Here is a 20103-nt window from a genome sequence, read left to right on the forward strand (position 1 = left end):
TGCGGCGCTGCTCGTTTGACGTCATGCTTGTTAGTTCGTTTTCCTGGGGAGTTCTGTCCACTCGTTTGTCGATTTTTGTTGTTAACCAGAATAGGGGTTTGTTTTGTGGCACTTACCTTTCTGGGTGCCTGTCCCGGTCGATGGCAGATATAGAATGCTCAAAATCAGCAATTTCTATGGGCCATTGCTCTCCGTGCCTCTCTGAGGGGACCAGGTTCTGGCTCGTGGTCCCCGGTAGGCCTAGAACTCCACCCACATCGACTGATGCAAAATAGTTAGGGTATCCATATCAGCCATGGATAGCTCCGGGGAGCCGTAGGGGCTCACCCAGAAAATGGCGTTTCATTACATTCAACGCTGGTTTTTTTCTTATTTGTTTATCGGATGACTTGCATGAAACTTGTACACCTGACTGCACGTAAGCCTATCTGTAAGGGTGCCAAGGGGGCCAGGAAATTGGTTGATGTCAACCTCAGCCACAGATGGCAGCACCTTAGATTTATTTTTTACCTATTTATATTCAAGTAACATAAACGTTCCTGAAACTCTTTAATTTTTTCTTCAATTTACATGAAACTTACACCTTATATATAGAGTTTGTGTCTTTACAAATCTGTAAAAATATTTCTCCTAAGTTCATTTATTGATTTTATAATACTGTAGTAATAAACCATGATAAATTTGCATAATTTGTTCATGGAACTTTGACTATTTGTATTAGTAAAACTAAATAAATTTAAAAAAATCCGCTAGACAGATCCTTTTATTATATGCTATTGTGATAGAAAAGCGTCATAGAAATGATTTCATTTGTAACGTGTGGTTGTAATTTCGATTTGAAAATGTGTAAAATTCGTTAAAAAAAAATCTCCCTTTCTATTTAGGCTGCAGTACTGAAACTTGGAACAATTGCAGCCCTTTTCATATACAACTAGTGAAAAAAGATTTGTTGACATTGAACAAGTTTTATAAAACTGACTGATGCCCCCTTAAACCAGCTTATACTAATCGCATTAGCCCTATATAATCAAAGATGGCATGGGGAGGGGGGGGGGACATAAATGTCAAAGGTCACCTCTTATAGTAGTGAAGATGTAAAAATTAGGTGTTTTAACATTTTAAGAGATGGTGTTGGGAATAAGGTACTGTATTGACATTGCTGTAGCAGTTCATTTATATCTGATACTTTAACTGGTTGCTTATGTATCTAGTATTTGAAGCATACGGTGGTATGTCTTACATATAGTAACGCTGTGTGTAAAAATAATAGATATGCCGTTGGACTTCCGGACTGAAGAAGAAAATGCACTTGCAGGCAATCTCCCAAATTCCAACTCCAGTGTCAAGTCGGCCTTCCATTCGTACTTCCAACTCTGATAACTCCAGCAACAAAAATACACAAGGCCCTTCCAATAACCATGGTATGAAACCCCCAAGCTATTCCAAACGGATTGAATCTTCGGGGCCAGCAGTGACTGTGTTTGTAGGCAATATCACAGAGAAGGCGCCAGACGTGATGGTTCGGCATATTCTGAACACTTGTGGTAATGTGCACAGCTGGAAGAGGGTTCAGGGAGCCTCTGGCAAATTACAGGGTAAGGAAATATACAGTAGTTTTTATTTGAATATGTATATGTATATATGTACAGTATACATTTTTGTCTTCATATTTTGTATGCTATATGATGTAAATTCAAAGTAAATTCAAAGTTAGATGAATTGGCTTTTCTTGTGCTGTTTTAATAATGTCTTAACAGTTTTGCTTTCTCATTTTTTTCCTGTAATACCCAGTGAGATACCCCATGTAGATATTATTGAATGATTTAGGTTAGGAATTTGTGTATAGCCACAATATACGGTGGATGAGCGTGTAACATTTCAGCTTTTGGAGTGCGCAACATTTCAGCTTTTGGATTCTGCGAGTTTGGGAACCCAGATGCAGCCCTTCGAGCAATCAGACTTCTGCACGACTATGAGATTGCAGAGAAGAAATTAGTTGTCAAAGCTGATGCCAAAACTAAAGAAGTTTTAGATGATTATAAAGGTAAGCATTTATGCTTTCTCACTGATCTAACAGGTTGTAGTGGGATTTTGTGATCTTTATATCAAGATGTCTTTTCTTACTATTCATGGATTAGAAATTTCTTACAGTATAGAGAACACAGTAGTAATGAAGTTACTGTACACAGGATAGTAATGAAGTTACTATGTGCAGTATTTTCATTACTACTGTGTTCTCTGTAATACAGTCATAGAGTGTACAGGCATCAGGTCAAAGTACATAGAAGAACATCATATGAAAATTATGCTTAATATTTCAAACCATTACACCAGTTCATTTGCCATATCTTATCCCTTACACAGAATCATGGAAAGCCAAAACCTCTACCCTCTTGCACATCATCCATCATCTTAATGTGTTGTATATTTAACGCATTTGACCAATCAATTTAAAATACAACATACATTATTAGTAAAAATTAAAGCACTATAGTACTGATGTTTTCTATGTATCGGCCTCAATCGGTTGAATGGATTGCCTGGTGTTTGTTTCTTGTTAGGCCAAATGGGGAGTGGAGAGCGTGGGGTGCTCTCTGGGGTGCAGCCACAGCACCACTCCACCACTTGGTAAGGCTGGGTGCTTAGCTTTCTCCTTTAGTTGCCATGTACAACTTTTGTCACATTCACTTATGCCAGGGAGCTATTTGAGCACCATTGACCTTATCTGGCTCTCACATGCCATGTTTTCTCATAACGTAAACCATTCATCCCCTCTGACCACAGACCTCGTACTTCTTCACTCTCTCATCATTCGTGTGTGTGTGTGTGTGTGTGTGTGTGTGTGTGTGTGTGTGTGTGTGTGTGTGTGTGTGTGTGTGTGTGTGTGTGTGTGTATAAACCATCTAAATACACCTTAGTTTTACAGTTTTACTTCATCTTTCCACATGTGCTCTATGTAATCAAATATCTTAATGTTCAGAGATATTGAATGGTGACTGCTACACATGAGCTTTCTCTGCTTTGTTGAAAATATTTACCTTTATTAATATTTAAATATATATACCCCATCATAAGTATTGTATTGCTAGGCAATGTACTAACAAACAAACAAAAATTCACTTTGCATTCTGACCAATGTTTTTGTTTGACAGAGAAAAGAAAGAAAGCTAAGCAAAATGGTGATTCTTCTCCATTACAAGATGAGTTAGATGAAGGTGATGACTATCTTGATGAAGATATGAGATTAGAAGATGCTGCAGCTCTGAGGCGTATAAACGAGATTCTCTCAGACCATAAGAAAGATATCATGAACTACATCGCACCCCCAAACAAGCACGACATGAGAGAAAAGCGTATGTCCAAAGTACAAGAAAAGCTAGTGGCATTGTCTAGTGGGGCCGATATTGCAAACATCCCCACCACAACGGTAAGATATCCTCGAGATTTGCATATGCATTCTTTCCAATTTAATTGTCATGACTATCTTTGGATTGAGAGATTTTTGGATTAAGTTGAAACTTATTTGGGCTTTGAAGCCCTCTACATAACTAAACTCTTTCTATGTTTGATATAAAATTTGATATAAAGGTATAATTACTTATCCTTTATATTTTGTAGATGCTACAGTATTCAATATTAAAATGTGAATGGAAAAATTTACTACACATCCATAGTTTGAATGAAGGTTAAGAAAAGACCCAATACCTGTGTAAATGTAATATGAAACCAAATTTTTGGACAAAACCTACATCTATTATCAAGGGGATGTTTAATATTGTTTGACAGCACCTTCAAAATTAGAATGCTATAGTTTTTAAATGTTGAGATAGTACAGTGCAGGGATAAAAATTATTCGGAAAAACATAAATCCTTTAAATATTTGAGCATCTCAAAACCTGAATCATATCATTAATTTTTTGTAAACAGGTTGGTTAGTTTCTTTACATGTATATTCATTTTTCAGAATTTGGATGACATGGAAGATGTGGAGGAGGGTAAAAAAGAGCTGATCACGCGAGAGATTACACAATTCCGGGAGCAAATGAAGGTAGGGTATTAAATCTTGCATATTGATCGTCGCTTTACGACTGTTGCAGGCAGGAGACAACGGACATTTTGCAACAGATTAAGGCCCTCAAGGGATTGATTGGGGATTTGGTAACTATACTGTTTTTATATTGTGCTCAAATGCTAAAATAGGTTGTTTACATGTTCAAATATCAGCATTACAGAGATCATATAAAATGATCACTATATTTCAATGCCTGTTGTTTCCTGCTCCAAGTCTGATTTAAATAAAACCTCATACTATTTGTACATTCTCCTTTGACATTATTTAAACTGTATGTGACATGATCAACTCTTGCTATGTGTAGATTCACATGAAGCTTGAGGGGTCCTCCTTAAAGGATATCAAATTAATGTGGACACTGTTCATCCCAGTTGCTCATGTCTCGTATATGTTTCATGTAACATATAAATGCTCATTAGGCATAGGCTTACAGCATTACTGTACTCAGTTTGATATCGGTAGACTTTTACAAGCGAGTTATTCTTGCTCAACATGACAAAAGTTGCTGGCTGACGAACTTTAACTTGAGGGTAGTTGAATCTCCATTATTTTAATTAAATGGGAACAGATTGTGAAAATCAATTTAGTTGCCATAATGCAGGTACTGCTGAGGTAGACTGTATTACAATAAAAGCCAGTGGCCTAGTGTCTCCAGAGGCAGGAGACATTCTTGTGTGTGTACATTTACCATTATGAGGGTACAGTAATTTGAGATAGTTATAAAATTTATAGTTATAGATAGTTATACAAATTTGATAAAAAAAATGTAAATGTATTTTAGTTAACCCCTGCACTGCTCAACTGTTTTCGGCAAAGGTTTTGTGGTGCCGTTGTTAATGACAACATTAACTTTGAAACATGAGTAATGTCAAGTTGTTTCTAGATTCAACTATTTTAATTTCAAATTGGAATCAACAAAAATAAAAATATGGGTTAATTAAAAACCCACAACCTTCAGAATGCCTTAAGGTGCTATGCACAGTCTAGTGGTTAATTACTGACAATACTCATGAAAACACAGAGTATTGTCAGACCAAGATTTATTTATTATATATATACAATACTATTTTGTGATTTATTGACTTAACCCGAAAGTGAATTTATGACATATGTTAAATTCTTTTAGTATTAAAGGTGAAAAGATTACATAAAGCCTCAGAACTTACCCAATAAACATGTTTAATAATCCTCATAGTTGATAATGAAGTTCATCAACCTGTGGCACTGTTAGAATTGTCATATTGAGGTAGAATAGCTCATGCCATACACTTGAGAACAATTGATATTAAAATATTTATAACAAAGACACCTTAGAAAACTAAGAAATATGGTTGCACATCCAGGCATATATGGCAGAAATTCTTTGTTTCTATGGCAATGTTTTGTCTGCCCTAGACCTGCCTAGTCACACCTCCACATGATTGTTAATAGAGCTAAGACTATCCTCAGGCAATACCCTCCCCTGAATCTTTCTATTGTCATATTCTGCCAGTTTAAGCTTCCAATCTGTTAGATCTTTATTTTTTCATTGCTTTGTGATTATAAAATAACTAAATATATATATTGAGAACAGGAGTAACTTTTTCTAACTTTTATAATCACTTTGTCACTTGTATTTTTTAAGATTATATCGCTGATTATGTGAAATTGATAACCTAGTGTTTTTCGAAAAGAAGACACAAACATAATGTGTAATTCTCAAACATAGGCAGTCATAGAGTTCACACGCGGGCAGACGACAACTGTCATGTATGTTTTGTGCCAGCGACGGTGAGTACAGCATCTAATAAAGCACTTTAGTTTGTAACAGAAACAAAAGTTCATTTGGCCTGGGGCAAGGTAGTCCAGACTGTTTTTGTATTGAAAATCAGCTTTTCCTTTTCATGGGATCTCTTTTATGTAAGGATCCACATGTTGAGATTGAAGTGTTTCATTCAGTACAACATCTCTGATGTCTTGTGACTGCCAGTTTTCTCACTCATGAGATCTTATGTCTGGTTTAGATACCAAAGAGGATGAGTTCAATGAACATATGGTTGAAATTATCTTCTATTAGTATTAGACAGTTTTGACCATATTTCCACACCACCTTGGCGGTATATATATTTTTTTAAGCGGACGTGTTACCTGTAGTCAATCATCTACCCGCTTGGTCCAGCAACTTAACCTGCTATCTCCTTGACCGGCTCCTGCCAGCACACTGACCCATCTCTCTTGTCCAAACTCCTCGTTAAGCCTTCATGATTGTTAACAACGTACTCTCATAACTCTGCTAGTTTCTGGATTATGAGGGGTAGTTTGGCAATTGTTTTAGTTGTTCAGTAAATCATATGCCAGGGTAATTCTTGATTTGTTTCATAGTTTATATGTAAATCAAGAATTTTGCAATATTCTGATATTTGAAAATCAGGATGATTAAGATTATTGAAATATGCCTATGTTAACCTAAAGATATTGGCACAAAACCAGGTGCAATAAAAGCTAATGGCAGATATTTTTTGTCTGCAATAGAGAAACACTTAACTCCAGTTTTGCCATTGCCAGAACATAATTTGTGCTGGATATAGATACCTTATAACCCTTGTCAGGTAGTGACCCATTTATCTTAGGAAAGTTCCAGCTCGAATTACTTGACACAAAAATTGACCGTCATTAGCCTCTATTCCTTTTGGCTTTAAAAGTCTTTAGTAATATCACTGTCATATTTTATTCAAAGAAAGTACCCAGTAATTTAAAATTTATATACTATGCATTCATTTTATCTTTTTCATTGCAAAGTGAATTAATAATTTTATTTACTATTTGGTTATTTATTGAGCTTGGGCTAGAGAGTGTCAGTGTGACTGATGAGTGAGGCTGTTGTTTAATTACATTGGTTTTTTCTTTCCTTTCTTATTATTTTTACATAGTTGTGGAGCATAACATTAGTTATATGAGGATGTTTAGCACTTGGTAACTCCATGCCTATGTTACTCTTTGTTTGTTGTTAACCTGGGAGGGAGGGAGATGGGGTCGAAGATCGTAAGAGAGGTCCCAACACCAGGTAAGGACTGTAATGTCACACCGCTTGATAGTACCTGAATCTCAGTTACCTGTCAACTTAGATGAGGAAGGGAATACTAGGTTCATATATTATTTTATTCAGTGAGAAGCATGCTATATTGTGAGGTAACAATGACAAGTGCGTGCGCAAGATGAGTAAACTGGTAATTTTGGGCATAAGGATGAATGTTGGAAACTCGTCCTGTCAAACATTGGTTTTACAGTTTTAACCCACCAGTGCTTTATTTTAGGATATTAAAGATAAATTTATTTGATAATTGAAGAACAAAGCTCATATTCTGAACAGGCTGTTTTATACCCAGTTTTTTATGACGTTCAGATGTCAAGAAATTAAATTTAGTTAACTCACTAAACATTAAAATGATTTTTCTTGGGGTAGTATTATAGTGTTAACCCTTGATTACCTTTTAATATGCATTATTTTAGTTTTTAATTAGTGAACAGTAGATTTATTGTATCCATTGTCATCTTGACTTAGAGATTCCATTTGCCTTGGAATCAAACATTTCGGTACATTTCTATGAGGGCATTTGAATGTAATGTAACTCTTGTACAAGGTGAGACTAGCCCGAATACGGAGAATTTTATTCACTTAGTGAACTTTGTTCTTCATTTCATACTCATGCTTAAAGGATTTCTGAAGAAGGTAGACTAATTATATAAAGAAATGTTAAATTCCTGATGGCATATATTGCATTATCAACAGCTCATCCAGTGCCAGTAATGATTGATTGATGGGGGTTTCTGACACAGACGGGCTGACGTCTGATAATTGCATCGCTTCTCGTCTTGTGTCTCTGCCATACACTTGGTTGAAACCCTGTTGTGATTGATGATAAATGGGTATAGGAAGGTTCCACGGACCTGGTCAGGAGGATTTAAGCAAGCTCCCTTTTTTATAGTTTTAATGACAGATTTGATATGGCTTCATTCAGTGACATTAAAACAGTACTAAATTACTGTTGGTGAGCTGTACGTAACTCCTGGCCTGCGGTCAAAGCATTTTAGGGTGGAACTTCCCCACAGAATCTGTCAAGGATGCGCATCTGAAGGGAGAGTTCGAGGCCGGATGTTGTTATAGACTATCCCTTCGTTCTCTCCTCCCATCTCCCCTCAACCCCGGGCTAGGCTTGCCTGACAGCGACCCAGCAGTTGAGCCTTTCGCCCTAATGCACAAGGCAAGTCCTGTCTGCCAACGGTAGCATCTTGTTCCAATTAGGGAAGGAACGTGATGGGAGGGTAGGGATTTTGGAGCTGAGCTCAGATTCAAGGGATATGTAAAGAATTAGCTATGAAGAGCTTCTCACTCACACTTTTCATATTCTCTAGGGTTCAGCCCCCAAATTTTTCCTCTTTTTAACATTTTGTCCTGCGTTTGCAAATAATAAATTACTAGTGCTTTGTGATCCAATTTTAAGTTTTTCTTGGTACTACAAAATACTGGTGTCAACCCTAGAAACACCTGAATTATAAACATTTAGAAAGTGTAACGTATTTCTTAATAGGTTAAATGTATTGTGTTTAGTAAGACCACTTTGAATCAAGTCACTTTCTTTGCCTTATAAATACGGTTTGTATTACATAAAAGGTAGTGCATATGAAATCTTTATCATCTCAATAAGTAATGTTCCAACTATTCAGTAAATAAATGAAGATCTAACTGCTGTGCTTAAAAATATTTGCTGAAGTCTTTTATGTTGTAATTGCTCTTTCAAGAAATTAGTATGTATGATAAGTTTGAGCATTATATCAATTATGTTTAAGGGGAATAGAAGCAAAGTAGATCAATAAGATTGGTATAAAAAAGCTGGGGGAGGCAGTTGGAGATAATGAAATGTCAATTTAGAAGGTATATTGAGCAGTTTGAAAGAGTTCGGTCTTGAGCCAAAGAAAATAAACTGAAAAAAAAGTATATGCTTGTCCATGCTAATGCAATTAGCTGTGAACCAGTCTTAGCAGTTACCTATTCAATTATTTCAATTAATTTTAGCACAAGAAATCAGGGAGGTTTAGTGCTATATTCACCATATATTGCCTTATGCTTAGTGAGACTACAAGAAAACCAATTGGGAACTGGTTAAAATGTGAGCTTTTTTGGGGGGGGAGGGAGGAGGGGGGGAGGTTGTGCATCTATTAAGATTTTGTTTTCTCATTAGTGGAGACTTGGCCCTCAGTTGTTTGTTAGCTTTCATAAATGATAAATAATGTATTTATAATTTGTTTTTTATTGCATGTATAAGTTTTGCTTCAGGGCATACAGTTTATTTATTTATATATATAAAACATGCACACACACACACAAACATGCGCGCACACAAACATGTGCGCGCACACATACACAAACATGCGTACACACACACGCGCATGCGTACACACACACGCGCATGCGTACACACACACGCGCATGCGTACACACACACACACACACACACACACACACACACACACACACACACACACACACACACACACACACACACACACACACACACATTTATACACACAGATAGAGACTATCAAAGAAGTGTGTTCGGAAGTCAAAACCAGAAATGACCAGCAAGAAGCAGAAATTAGGCAAGCAATTAGGAAAGAACTGGTTACCAACAGTAAACTGGTACAAAACACTGCAGATAGAACTAAGTCCATAATCATTTTTGGATGTTTAGAGAAGGAAATTTCATCTAGGGTGGACCGAGCAGCAGAAGAGATGAAAATCATAGAGAAAATAGTAGGTTTAGGAGAAGGCTCAAAGGAAAATGTCAGTGATTTTAGAAGAATAGGAAAATATGAGAAAGAAAAGAACCGCCCCTTAAGGGTGACCTTTAATGGAGTGAAAAACATGATGGAAGTGCTAAGAAATGCCAGGAAACTGCAGAGTGATGAGGTTGGCAAATTTTGGTCAATAAGACAAGACCTATCCAAGGAAGACAGAGAAAAGCTGAAAATGAACTTAATTGAGGCAAAACGTCTAAATGGGGATAGAAATGAAGAAGACAGAAATTCTTTTTTTTACAAAGTGACAGGGACTGGAAAGCTTGTGAAATGGTACATAAAAACAAAGCAACAAGATCAGTAGTGGAAGGGGGAGTAAAGAGCAAAGGAAAAGGGAACATGTTTCTGAAAATTGTATATACCAACATAGATGGAGTGAGGTCAAAAACTTTGGAGTTGCAAGATATAATCCAGCTTAGGGTCCCAGATATTGTTGCATTATCAGAAACGAAACTTGAAGGAAATATAATAAATGAAGTCATATTCCCAAGAGGCTACTCAGTTTGGAGACGTGACAGGAAAACTAGGAAGGGAGGAGTGGCGGCTGTACTGGTGAAAAAACACCTGAAGGTAAAAGAGTTAATATTTGAAAACCCTCGAGATATTGACATAATGGCATTGCAGGTCTGGAATCAGGATGATAAGCTGATAATTGTAAATGCCTACAGCCCACCAGCAAGCAACACGTGGACAAAGGAAGAACTGGATGACAAACGAGAGGGCCTCATAATGGTCATGAGAGATATTATTGTACAAGCAGATAAAGATAAATCACGACTGTTGATACTGGGGGACTTCAACTTTAGAGCAATAGACTGGGAGGCCTATGAAGCAAGAACGGAGGACTTTTGGACATGCAGATTTGTGAACCTCATTCTGGAGACATTCTTGTATCAACACATAAAGCAAGCCACAAGAATGAGGGAAGGAGATATACCGTCAGTACTGGATCTAGTATTCACCAGGAAAGAAGAAGAGATTTTTGACATCCAGTACCTTCCTCCCTTGGGAAAGAGTGATCACGTCCTGTTAGACATTAAATATGCTTTAAGATATCATCTAGAAGGAAATGGGGACATTGAAACAGTTGATAAACTCGATTTAAAGAGAGGCAACTATGGGGAACTTCGAAATTTTTTTAATGAGTGTAATTGGACAGAATTGTTGCTAGGCAGGGAAGTAAATGAAATGTATGCCAAATTTTTAAAACTATACGAGGAAGGCACACAAACATTCATACCAAAACAGAGATGCAGGACCAGAAAACAGGATTGGTTCGACAGAAATTGTGAGAGGGCAAGAGACCAAAAGACACAAAAATGGAATCAGTATAGGAAGAGGCCAAACCCCCAAACATACCAGCGATACAAAGATGCGAGAAACAATTATACAGCAGTAAGGAGAGAGGCAGAAAGAAATTTTGAAAAAGGGATAGCAGATAAATGTAAAACAGAACCGGGCCTATTCTACAAATTCATTAACAACAAATTGCAGGTAAAGGATAATATCCAGAGGTTGAAAATGGGAAACAGATTCACGGAAAATGAAAAGGAAATGTGTGAAACATTAAATGAAAAGTTCCAAAGTGTGTTTGTACAAAATGAAATCTTCAGAGAACCAGACACAATAAGAATTCCAGAGAACAACATAGAGCGGATAGAGGTGTCTAGAGATGAAGTGGAAAATATGCTAAAGGAGCTCGGGAGGAACAAAGCAGCTGGCCCAGATGGCGTTTCACCATGGGTTCTGAGAGAATGTGCATCTGAGCTCAGCATTCCACTTCACCTGATCTTTCAGGCATCCCTGTGTACAGGAATCGTAGCAGACGTGTGGAAACAGGCTAACATAGTTCCAATCTACAAAAGTGGCAGCAGGGAAGACCCCCTCAATTATAGACCTGTATCATTGACAAGTGTAATAGTGAAAGTATTGGAAAAGCTAATCAAAACTAAATGGGTAGAACACCTGGAGAGAAATGATATAATATCAGACAGACAGTATGGTTTTCGATCAGGAAGATCCTGTGTATCGAATTTACTCAGTTTCTACGATCGGGCCACAGAGATATTACAGGAAAGAGATGGCTGGGTTGACTGCATCTATCTGGACCTAAAAAAGGCTTTCGACAGAGTTCCACATAAGAGGTTGTTCTGGAAACTGGAAAATATTGGAGGGGTGACAGGTAAGCTTCTATCATGGATGAAAAATTTTCTGACTGATAGGAAAATGAGGGCAGTAATCAGAGGCAATGTATCGGAATGGAGAAATGTCACAAGTGGAGTACCACAGGGTTCAGTTCTTGCACCAGTGATGTTTATTGTGTACATAAATGATCTACCAGTTGGTATACAGAATTATATGAACATGTTTGCTGATGATGCTAAGATAATAGGAAGGATAAGAAATTTAGATGACTGTCATGCCCTTCAAGAAGACCTGGACAAAATAAGTATATGGAGCACCACTTGGCAAATGGAATTTAATGTTAATAAATGTCATGTTATGGAATGTGGAATAGGAGAACATAGACCCCATACAACCTATATATTGTGAGAAATCTTTAAAGAATTCTGATAAAGAAAGAGATCTAGGAGTGGTTCTAGATAGAAAACTATCACCTGAGGACCACATAAAGAATATTGTGCAAGGAGCCTATGCTATGCTTTCTAACTTCAGAATTGCATTTAAATACATGGATGGCGATATACTAAAGAAATTGTTCATGACTTTTGTTAGGCCAAAGCTAGAATATGCAGCTGTTGTGTGGTGCCCATATCTTAAGAAGCACATCAACAAACTGGAAAAGGTGCAAAGACATGCTACTAAGTGGCTCCCAGAACTGAAGGGCAAGAGCTACGAGGAGAGGTTAGAAGCATTAAATATGCCAAAACTAGAAGACAGAAGAAAAAGAGGCGATATGATCACTACGTACAAAATAGTAACAGGAATTGATAAAATCGACAGGGAAGACTTCCTGAGACCTGGAACTTCAAGAACAAGAGGTCATAGATTTAAACTAGCTAAACACAGATGCCGAAGAAATATAAGAAAATTCACCTTCGCAAATTGAGTGGTAGACGGTTGGAACAAGTTAAGTGAGAAGGTGGTGGAGGCCAAGACCGTCAGTAGTTTCAAAGCGTTATATGACAGAGTGCTGGGAAGACGGGACACCACGAGCGTAGCTCTCATCCTGTAACTACACTTAGGTAATTACACTTAGGTAATTACACACACACACACATACACACACACACACACATACACACACACACACATACACACACACACATACACACACACACATACACACACACACATACACACACACACATACACACACACACATACACACACACACACACACACACACACACACACACACACACACACACACACACACACACACACACACACACACACACACACACACACACACACACACACAGTATCCCTTTTGTAGGCTCAGAGCTTCTCACATTTTGAGGAAATTTCAACCATTGCTTCACCATATAGTAGGGCCAACAGTTTCTTGTTTGCATATGTGTGTGTGCGCGTGTGTATGTGTGCACAACAGAAAAGCCAGCAATGTCTGTGGGCTTCTGCCTGTTGTTCTGTGGTCTTTAAGTTTTTGTTAGAATTTGATGTTATTCAATGTGCCCTGATGGTTTTTTTGTTGCTTTTGATATCTAATTTTGTTGACATGTCCTTACAGAAACAGGAAGAAGAGAAAGAAAGGGAGAGAAGGCTGAGGGAGAAGGACAGAGAGCGGGATCGAGACCGCGATAGAGAACGAGAGCGGGAGAGGGAGCGGGAAAGAGACAGGGAAAGGGAGCGAGAAAGGGAGAGAGAACGTGAGCGAGAAAGGGAAAGGGAGAGAGAACGTGAACGGGAAAGGGAAAGAAGAGAGAGAGAGGAAAAGCTAAGACGTCGTTCACGCTCTGGTTCTCGTGGAGGCAGCATGAGAAGGTCCCGATCCCAATCAATAGACACCCGAAGATTGAAAAAGGAGAAGAGGTATTCCAGAACGAGGTGAGTATTGACATCTGTCTGCTGTATTCTTAGCTCAGTAAAGACGAATGCCTACATAAATTGCACACTTTCATCAGCTTGGGTGTGGGCTACAAACAGTGTTCTTCTCAGCCCTTTGCTGCTTGTCATCTGTGAAAGGCCCTTAAAGGCACTGCTGTAAAAGTATTAAAAATGAATTGTTTTACATGGGGATATGTTCCGTGACACCTAATTGGGATAGTCATTGACAATGACAGCCACCCCACTGCAGAGAGCCAATCCTCCTGCTTAGGTAGTACTTATAGTAGTGGTGAGCACCATAATACCTGTACTTATATTGACGTGAAGGCAATTAGAGAGTAGAAAACGCTATTATTGAATTTGGACAAACCGGAAAAGTTCTTGTTATGATGTTGCAAATGAATCTTAACATAACCTTCGTAGGCCTAATACATGCTATCTGAAGCCTAATATAGTACATATCTCTTTTACTAGGCCTTGTAATAATTAAGTTTGGTTTTAGCTTTGTGTTTGGACTCTATAAAAGTGAATAGTTCCAAATTCTACTATCTAATTGTCCATTACGTCTATGTATGTACGATGGTCCACATAGTTACAAAAAGTACTGTCTATTCAGGAGGATGGGTTGAAATGATTCATAAAATGTCATAATATAAGCTAATAGTCCCAAATGAGAAGCACCATTCTTTAAACCACACAAAAAAACTCCAACAATATACCACAACCATCCATTTATTGCCACACAACACCAACCATACTAGAATAAGCAGCACAAGCATGTGGAATCCGAACGAAAACTAAATAAGGCACAGGTGTCTACAAGATGTGTCTGAATTGAGAGGTTTGAGCTCTAGGGGACAGGTTAAGGGGTCTTGATCAAATGGTTCTAAAGGGGAATAGAGAAGACATATGATGATGGCCCTTTTAAATTGAGAGAAGAGTACTCCAGGATTTCAGTGGAAATTGGAAATTCAGCAATGTTGAAAAACTTGGGAAGTACATGTAACAACCCATACATAGGTCAAGTGGAATGTATTGAAAGTCATCATCATCATCATCCACAACTTCCAGCAAATATTATATAGAACTAAAAAGTGAAGGGATTTAAAAATGCACTATGCACAAAAAATTAGATGAGCATAGGGTGCTAGACTTCATTTCCAGTAGATTCTGATAAGTAAGCACTGATAAACATTGCCACATGTGATTAGAAAATAGAGAATGAAGGAGCTGTATTGATGATTCAAATGCAATTGACTTTTGAGGCAGAAACTGGGAGCAAGGGCCAACTGACAGGGCTTTATTATAGGCATGGTAAAAATATATTACAAAGGGATAAAGGCAGCACTCATATGCAACCCCCCAACCAAAAAACTGGAGGCTAAAGGAAGTCAGCAAGACCAAAAACATTGGCTGAAGGTCAGAGAGAGAGAGGGAGAGCAGCCTATGTGGCATAACAGCTAAACTCCAAGACCTTGGTGATTATAGTTGGAACAATTTACTGGATAATGATCGAGTGCAAAATTAGTCAAAACCTAATAGAAAATTTCCTGATAGAACACGTAATGTAATATTCAGTGATATGCTAGTATCAGAGGAGTTTATGAATTGCTTCATTCAGTTTGACATGAGCAAGACTGCAGGACCAAACCAGTATTTTCTGCTGCTGAAATAAGCTGCAGGAATGCTATGTAATGCATTAATTAGTCTGATACAGCATTGGTGAAGAAAAAATTTCCACACCTGGAAAACTGCAAATGGAGTACTAATGTTCAAGAATGGAGATAGAGATCCCTAAATTATTGACAACAATAACGTTTATTCTGTAAATAATTTGCTAAGAAGTTGATAGAGGACATTTGTCCTCTATCAGACTATCAGGTTCAGACTTGTCCCATCTGAATAACAGGATTCCTTGCCCCTTCATTAGGATGACCACTTTGTCTATTTAAGTACGGCTTTTCTTGGAGCCGGGTGCCTAGATGGTGTCCTTGGACCTTCCCGGGTCACTTGACGGTTGCTCGAGAAGTTGTGCGGGAGTTTGAACTTTGCCATACTGGTTTACCCGCTGGGTTGGGTTTGGTTTTGGTGTCTGTTCTGGTTCCTTTGGGGTTCTCCCTTCTGCCTCTCACAATCGTTGGGTTCGGACTGCTGGGGCCTTGCGTCAGTTGCTGCATCGCCGGCTTCCTTCTTAGGTTTTTCGGGGTTAATTGCCTTGGCGCCTACCCGAGCCCTCGCTCGATGTGTTCACGGATGTGTAGTCTCTCGGCTGGGGTTTTGTGATCAGTGCTCACCAGGCTGATTAGGGGCAGTGGGGTCTGTCGGGCCTACCACACGGTGCAGGAGTTTGCGGGGGTTTGGCTGTCGTTTCGGAGGATTCGGGTCGCTTGGAGGTTCCACGGTTCAACTCATTTGGGCTGCTTTCTGGTGGTTCATTGTCTCAACCACCAGCGTTCTCTTTGTTCCTTGGGGCTGGTCTCTTCGAGTGACTCGTCTGCTGGATTCTCAGGGTTTGGCTCTCCGTGCAGTTCATATCCAGGGAGTGTCCGACGTCCTGGTGAATAGCCTGTCTTGGTTCATTACCTTGTCCACAGAATGGTCGGTCAACGCCGACTCCTTCATTTGGCTCTGCTGGACGTACGGGTGCCCTGGGGTATACCTCTTCGCGTCGGAGTGGTCTCGGTGTCTCCCGATACATGTGGCTGGACTTGTCGAGGTGGGGTTACCTGTATCTCTCCCCCTCGGTCCAGTTGTTGAACACCGAGGAAGTGAGGGGGGAGGGAAAGATGTGTTGTCTGCGCTCCGATAAAATCTTGAAATATACCTAGGTTTTTTAGGGTCACAACCATGGATTACTGATCACAGTCATCACAAAGTGCATAATGACCTGTAGGAAAGTTGAACATAGTAATTTATAATGGAACTTTGAGTTAAGTAAAGAATAAGAGTGGAACCACGTGGGGGAGCCAGTGCCACCAGGCTCATGTGTACAGTCGATATATATCAAGTATAGAGAATAGTGATATGTGGAACAGTGAAGTGGAACATGTAACACAACACTTAAATAAGTTGAAAGTGTAGGAGAATTGCACATGGAAAACTAGAAGTGTAAAGTTTGTGGCACGAGCAGGCATCACACTAGGCGGTGTTTACACCACAACCACGAGGCTACCCAGTGTACTGGACATCCCTCAGTCATAATATACTGGCACTATATATTGTAATACAGGAACCATTGCAAGCCGGAAAGTAAGCAGAAAATCGATTATGGTAATCCAGGCAAATAATAAGTGTTATAAATCAAGGAACTGACAACTGGTGGCATCCATCCCGTGACCTGGGACAACAGCGGTCAACTCTACATCCCACTGGGACCATTTTCTTTACCCATGCGATAATTACCTCCACATAAAGTTGAATTAATAAACATTTATAATATTATAAATTTACTGTATACATATTATATATACATACATATATTATAAATATATTCATATAATGTACATAGTAAAATGACTAAAGTCAACAAGGGATAAATCAACAATATATCACAAATAGGGGAACAGACCTCCTCTACATCATAAACCCATCATGGAGGTGTGTGGCAGCTGCTTTAAATCACTTCAGAAGAGTGTTGTAAGGGATTGTATGTAACATTTGTAACACAAGATTTCATCTGAGTTGTACAGATTTACCTACACACTATGCAAACAAACAAGGTACCTACTGGATCTGTCACAATGATTAGACAGATATGGGAAAACATCACCAAACTAATGTATGGCATTCCTGAAGCACATAGGGTTCCTTTTGTGTTCCACAAAAGCTACCAGAAATATATGCAGAGTATGTAAAAACAGCAACGAACACGGACATCATGACTTTTGTTAGACCAAAACTGGAATATGCAGCCGTTATATGGTGCCCATATCTTAGTGCCCATAGCCACTTAGTACCATGTCTTTGCACCTTTTCCAGTTTGTTGATGTGCTTCTTAAGATATGGGCACCACACAACCGCTGAGTATTCTAGCTTTGGCCTAACAAAAGTCGTGAACAATTTCTTTAGTATATCACCATCCATGTATTTAAAAGCAATTCTGAAGTTAGAAAGCGTGCCATAGGCTCCTCGCACAATATTCTTTATGTGGTCCTCAGGTGATACTTTTCTATCTAGAACCACCCCTAGATCTCTTTCTTTATCAGAATTCTTTAAAGATTTCTCACTATATATAGGTTGTGTGGGGTCTATGTTCTCCTATTCCACATTCCATAACATGGCATTTATTAACATGAAATTTCATTTGCCAAGTGGTGCTCCATATACTTATTTTGTCCAGGTCATCTTGAAGGGCATGACAATCATCTAAGTTTCTTATCCTTCCTATTATCTTAGCATCATCAGCAAACATGTTCATATAATTCTATATACCAACTGGTAGATCATTTATGTAGACAATAAACATCACTGGTGCAAGAACTGAACCCTGTGGTACTCCACTTGTGACTTTTCTCCAGTCCGATACATTGCCTCTGATCACTGCCCTCATTTTTCTATCAGTCAGGAAATTTTTCATCCATGTTAGAAGCTTACCTGTCACCCCTCCAATATTTTCCAGTTTCCAGAACAACCTTTTATGTGGAACTCTGTCGAAAGCCTTTTTTTTGGTCCAGATAGATGCAGTCAACCCAACTATCTCTTTCCTGTAATATCTCTGTTGCTCGATCATAGAAACTGAGTAAATTCGATACACAGGATCTTCCAGATCGAAAACCATACTGTCTGTCTGATATATCATTTCTCTCCAGGTGTTCTACCCATTTAGTTTTAATTATTTTTTCCAATATTTTGAAAATATATTGGAAAAATTTTTCCAATATTTTGAAAACCATACTGTCTGTCTGATATATCATTTCTCTCCAGGTGTTCTACCCATTTAGTTTTAATTATTTTTTCCAATATTTTGACTACTATTTTTTGACTATTTTACTTGTCAATGATACAGGTCTATAATTAAGGGGGTCTTCCCTGCTTCCACTTTTGTAGATTAGAACTATGTTAGCCTTTTTCCACAAGGAAAAAATGGAAACACAAGTGTGTGTGTGTGTGTGCGCACACGCTCGCTTGTAAACCAATTGTATAATCCAGTTTCATCTGCATTGTAAATTTGTTTAAAGTATTTTTGTCTGTTCATACTCTCCAGGAACATGTCTTGAGTCTAGATTGCAGCACCAGTGTGAGCATGTGCTCTGAATAGCTGACTTGATACATTTAATACATTGGCAGTTCTTGAAGCTGCTAAGCCACCTAATAGAGTAAAGGCATGCCTAGGCTAAGATTATGTGCTTGTGGAAGTATTTATTTTTCCTCCCATACGAAGCCATTAGCTTCTTGGCTTGATCTCTGGTGTTTATACCACATCCTGATTGATCATTAACAATCTTAGCTTACGCCTGACTTGTACTCTACCGTTCTTTACGACAAAGCCTTGTGATTGTTTTGTTGTAGAACTTCAGTATCTTCTCTTCATTGTGAATTTTATCAGACAGTGATCCTTGCTATTCTATACTCGGTGCAGACCAGAGCCCAAGGGATGCCATGTGTAATATTCTTTATTGTATTTACTATTTGTCCATGCAGCCTGAGTGGACAGTGCTCAGGATTTGTAGTCCTAAGGTTCTGGGTTCGATTCCCGGCGGAGGTGGAAACAAATGGGCAGTTTCTTTCACCCTGGTGCCCCTGTTCACCTAGCAGTTAATAGGTACCTGGGAGTTACAGCTGCTGCGACCTGCTTCCTGGGAATGTATAACAAAAAGGATGCCTGACCGAGGACCGGGCGACAGGGACACTAAGCCCTGAAATCATCTCAAGATAGCAGGATCGAGCTGTTAGCTCTTGGGCCCCACCTTTCCGACTGTCAGTTGTCTAACGTAATATAGCTAATATCATCTTGCATCTATTACAAGTTGAGCCTTCACTGTCACATTCTTAGTATTTAGAGGAGAAATTGTAGAACATCTTTGCAGAAATTGAACAATAAACCTCAGGAGTGCCAAGGTCTGAATGAATGGATATGCCAACAAATATTGCCCCTCTTTTTGAGAGTGGCATCTCACGCACCTCTTAGTGGCATGCCTGGAAACTGTAGGGCTGTCGTATCTCACATC

At 38.7% G+C, this 20103-nt stretch overlaps 1 protein-coding gene across 9 annotated transcripts in view; it reads left to right on the forward strand.

Annotated features, from left to right (window-relative positions):
- LOC123769484 (RNA-binding protein 25) overlaps positions 1-20103 on the forward strand; it is a 72838-nt gene that overhangs the window by 23690 nt on the left and 29045 nt on the right. For 3 of the 9 annotated variants that reach the window (XM_045760616.2, XM_069308786.1, XM_069308784.1), the window contains 5 exons: positions 1271-1595; positions 1892-2044; positions 3153-3427; positions 3965-4048; positions 13620-13936. In XM_045760616.2, the coding sequence (XP_045616572.1) occupies positions 1271-1595; positions 1892-2044; positions 3153-3427; positions 3965-4048; positions 13620-13936 (1154 nt within the window). The remainder of the gene's footprint in view (positions 1-1270; positions 1596-1891; positions 2045-3152; positions 3428-3964; positions 4049-13619; positions 13937-20103) is intronic. The other 6 variants (XM_045760617.2, XM_045760625.2, XM_069308785.1 and 3 more) reach the window with 3 other exon arrangements.

The sequence above is a fragment of the Procambarus clarkii genome, chromosome 63 (genome assembly GCF_040958095.1).
Source record: "Procambarus clarkii isolate CNS0578487 chromosome 63, FALCON_Pclarkii_2.0, whole genome shotgun sequence".
Lineage (NCBI taxonomy): Eukaryota > Metazoa > Arthropoda > Malacostraca > Decapoda > Cambaridae > Procambarus > Procambarus clarkii.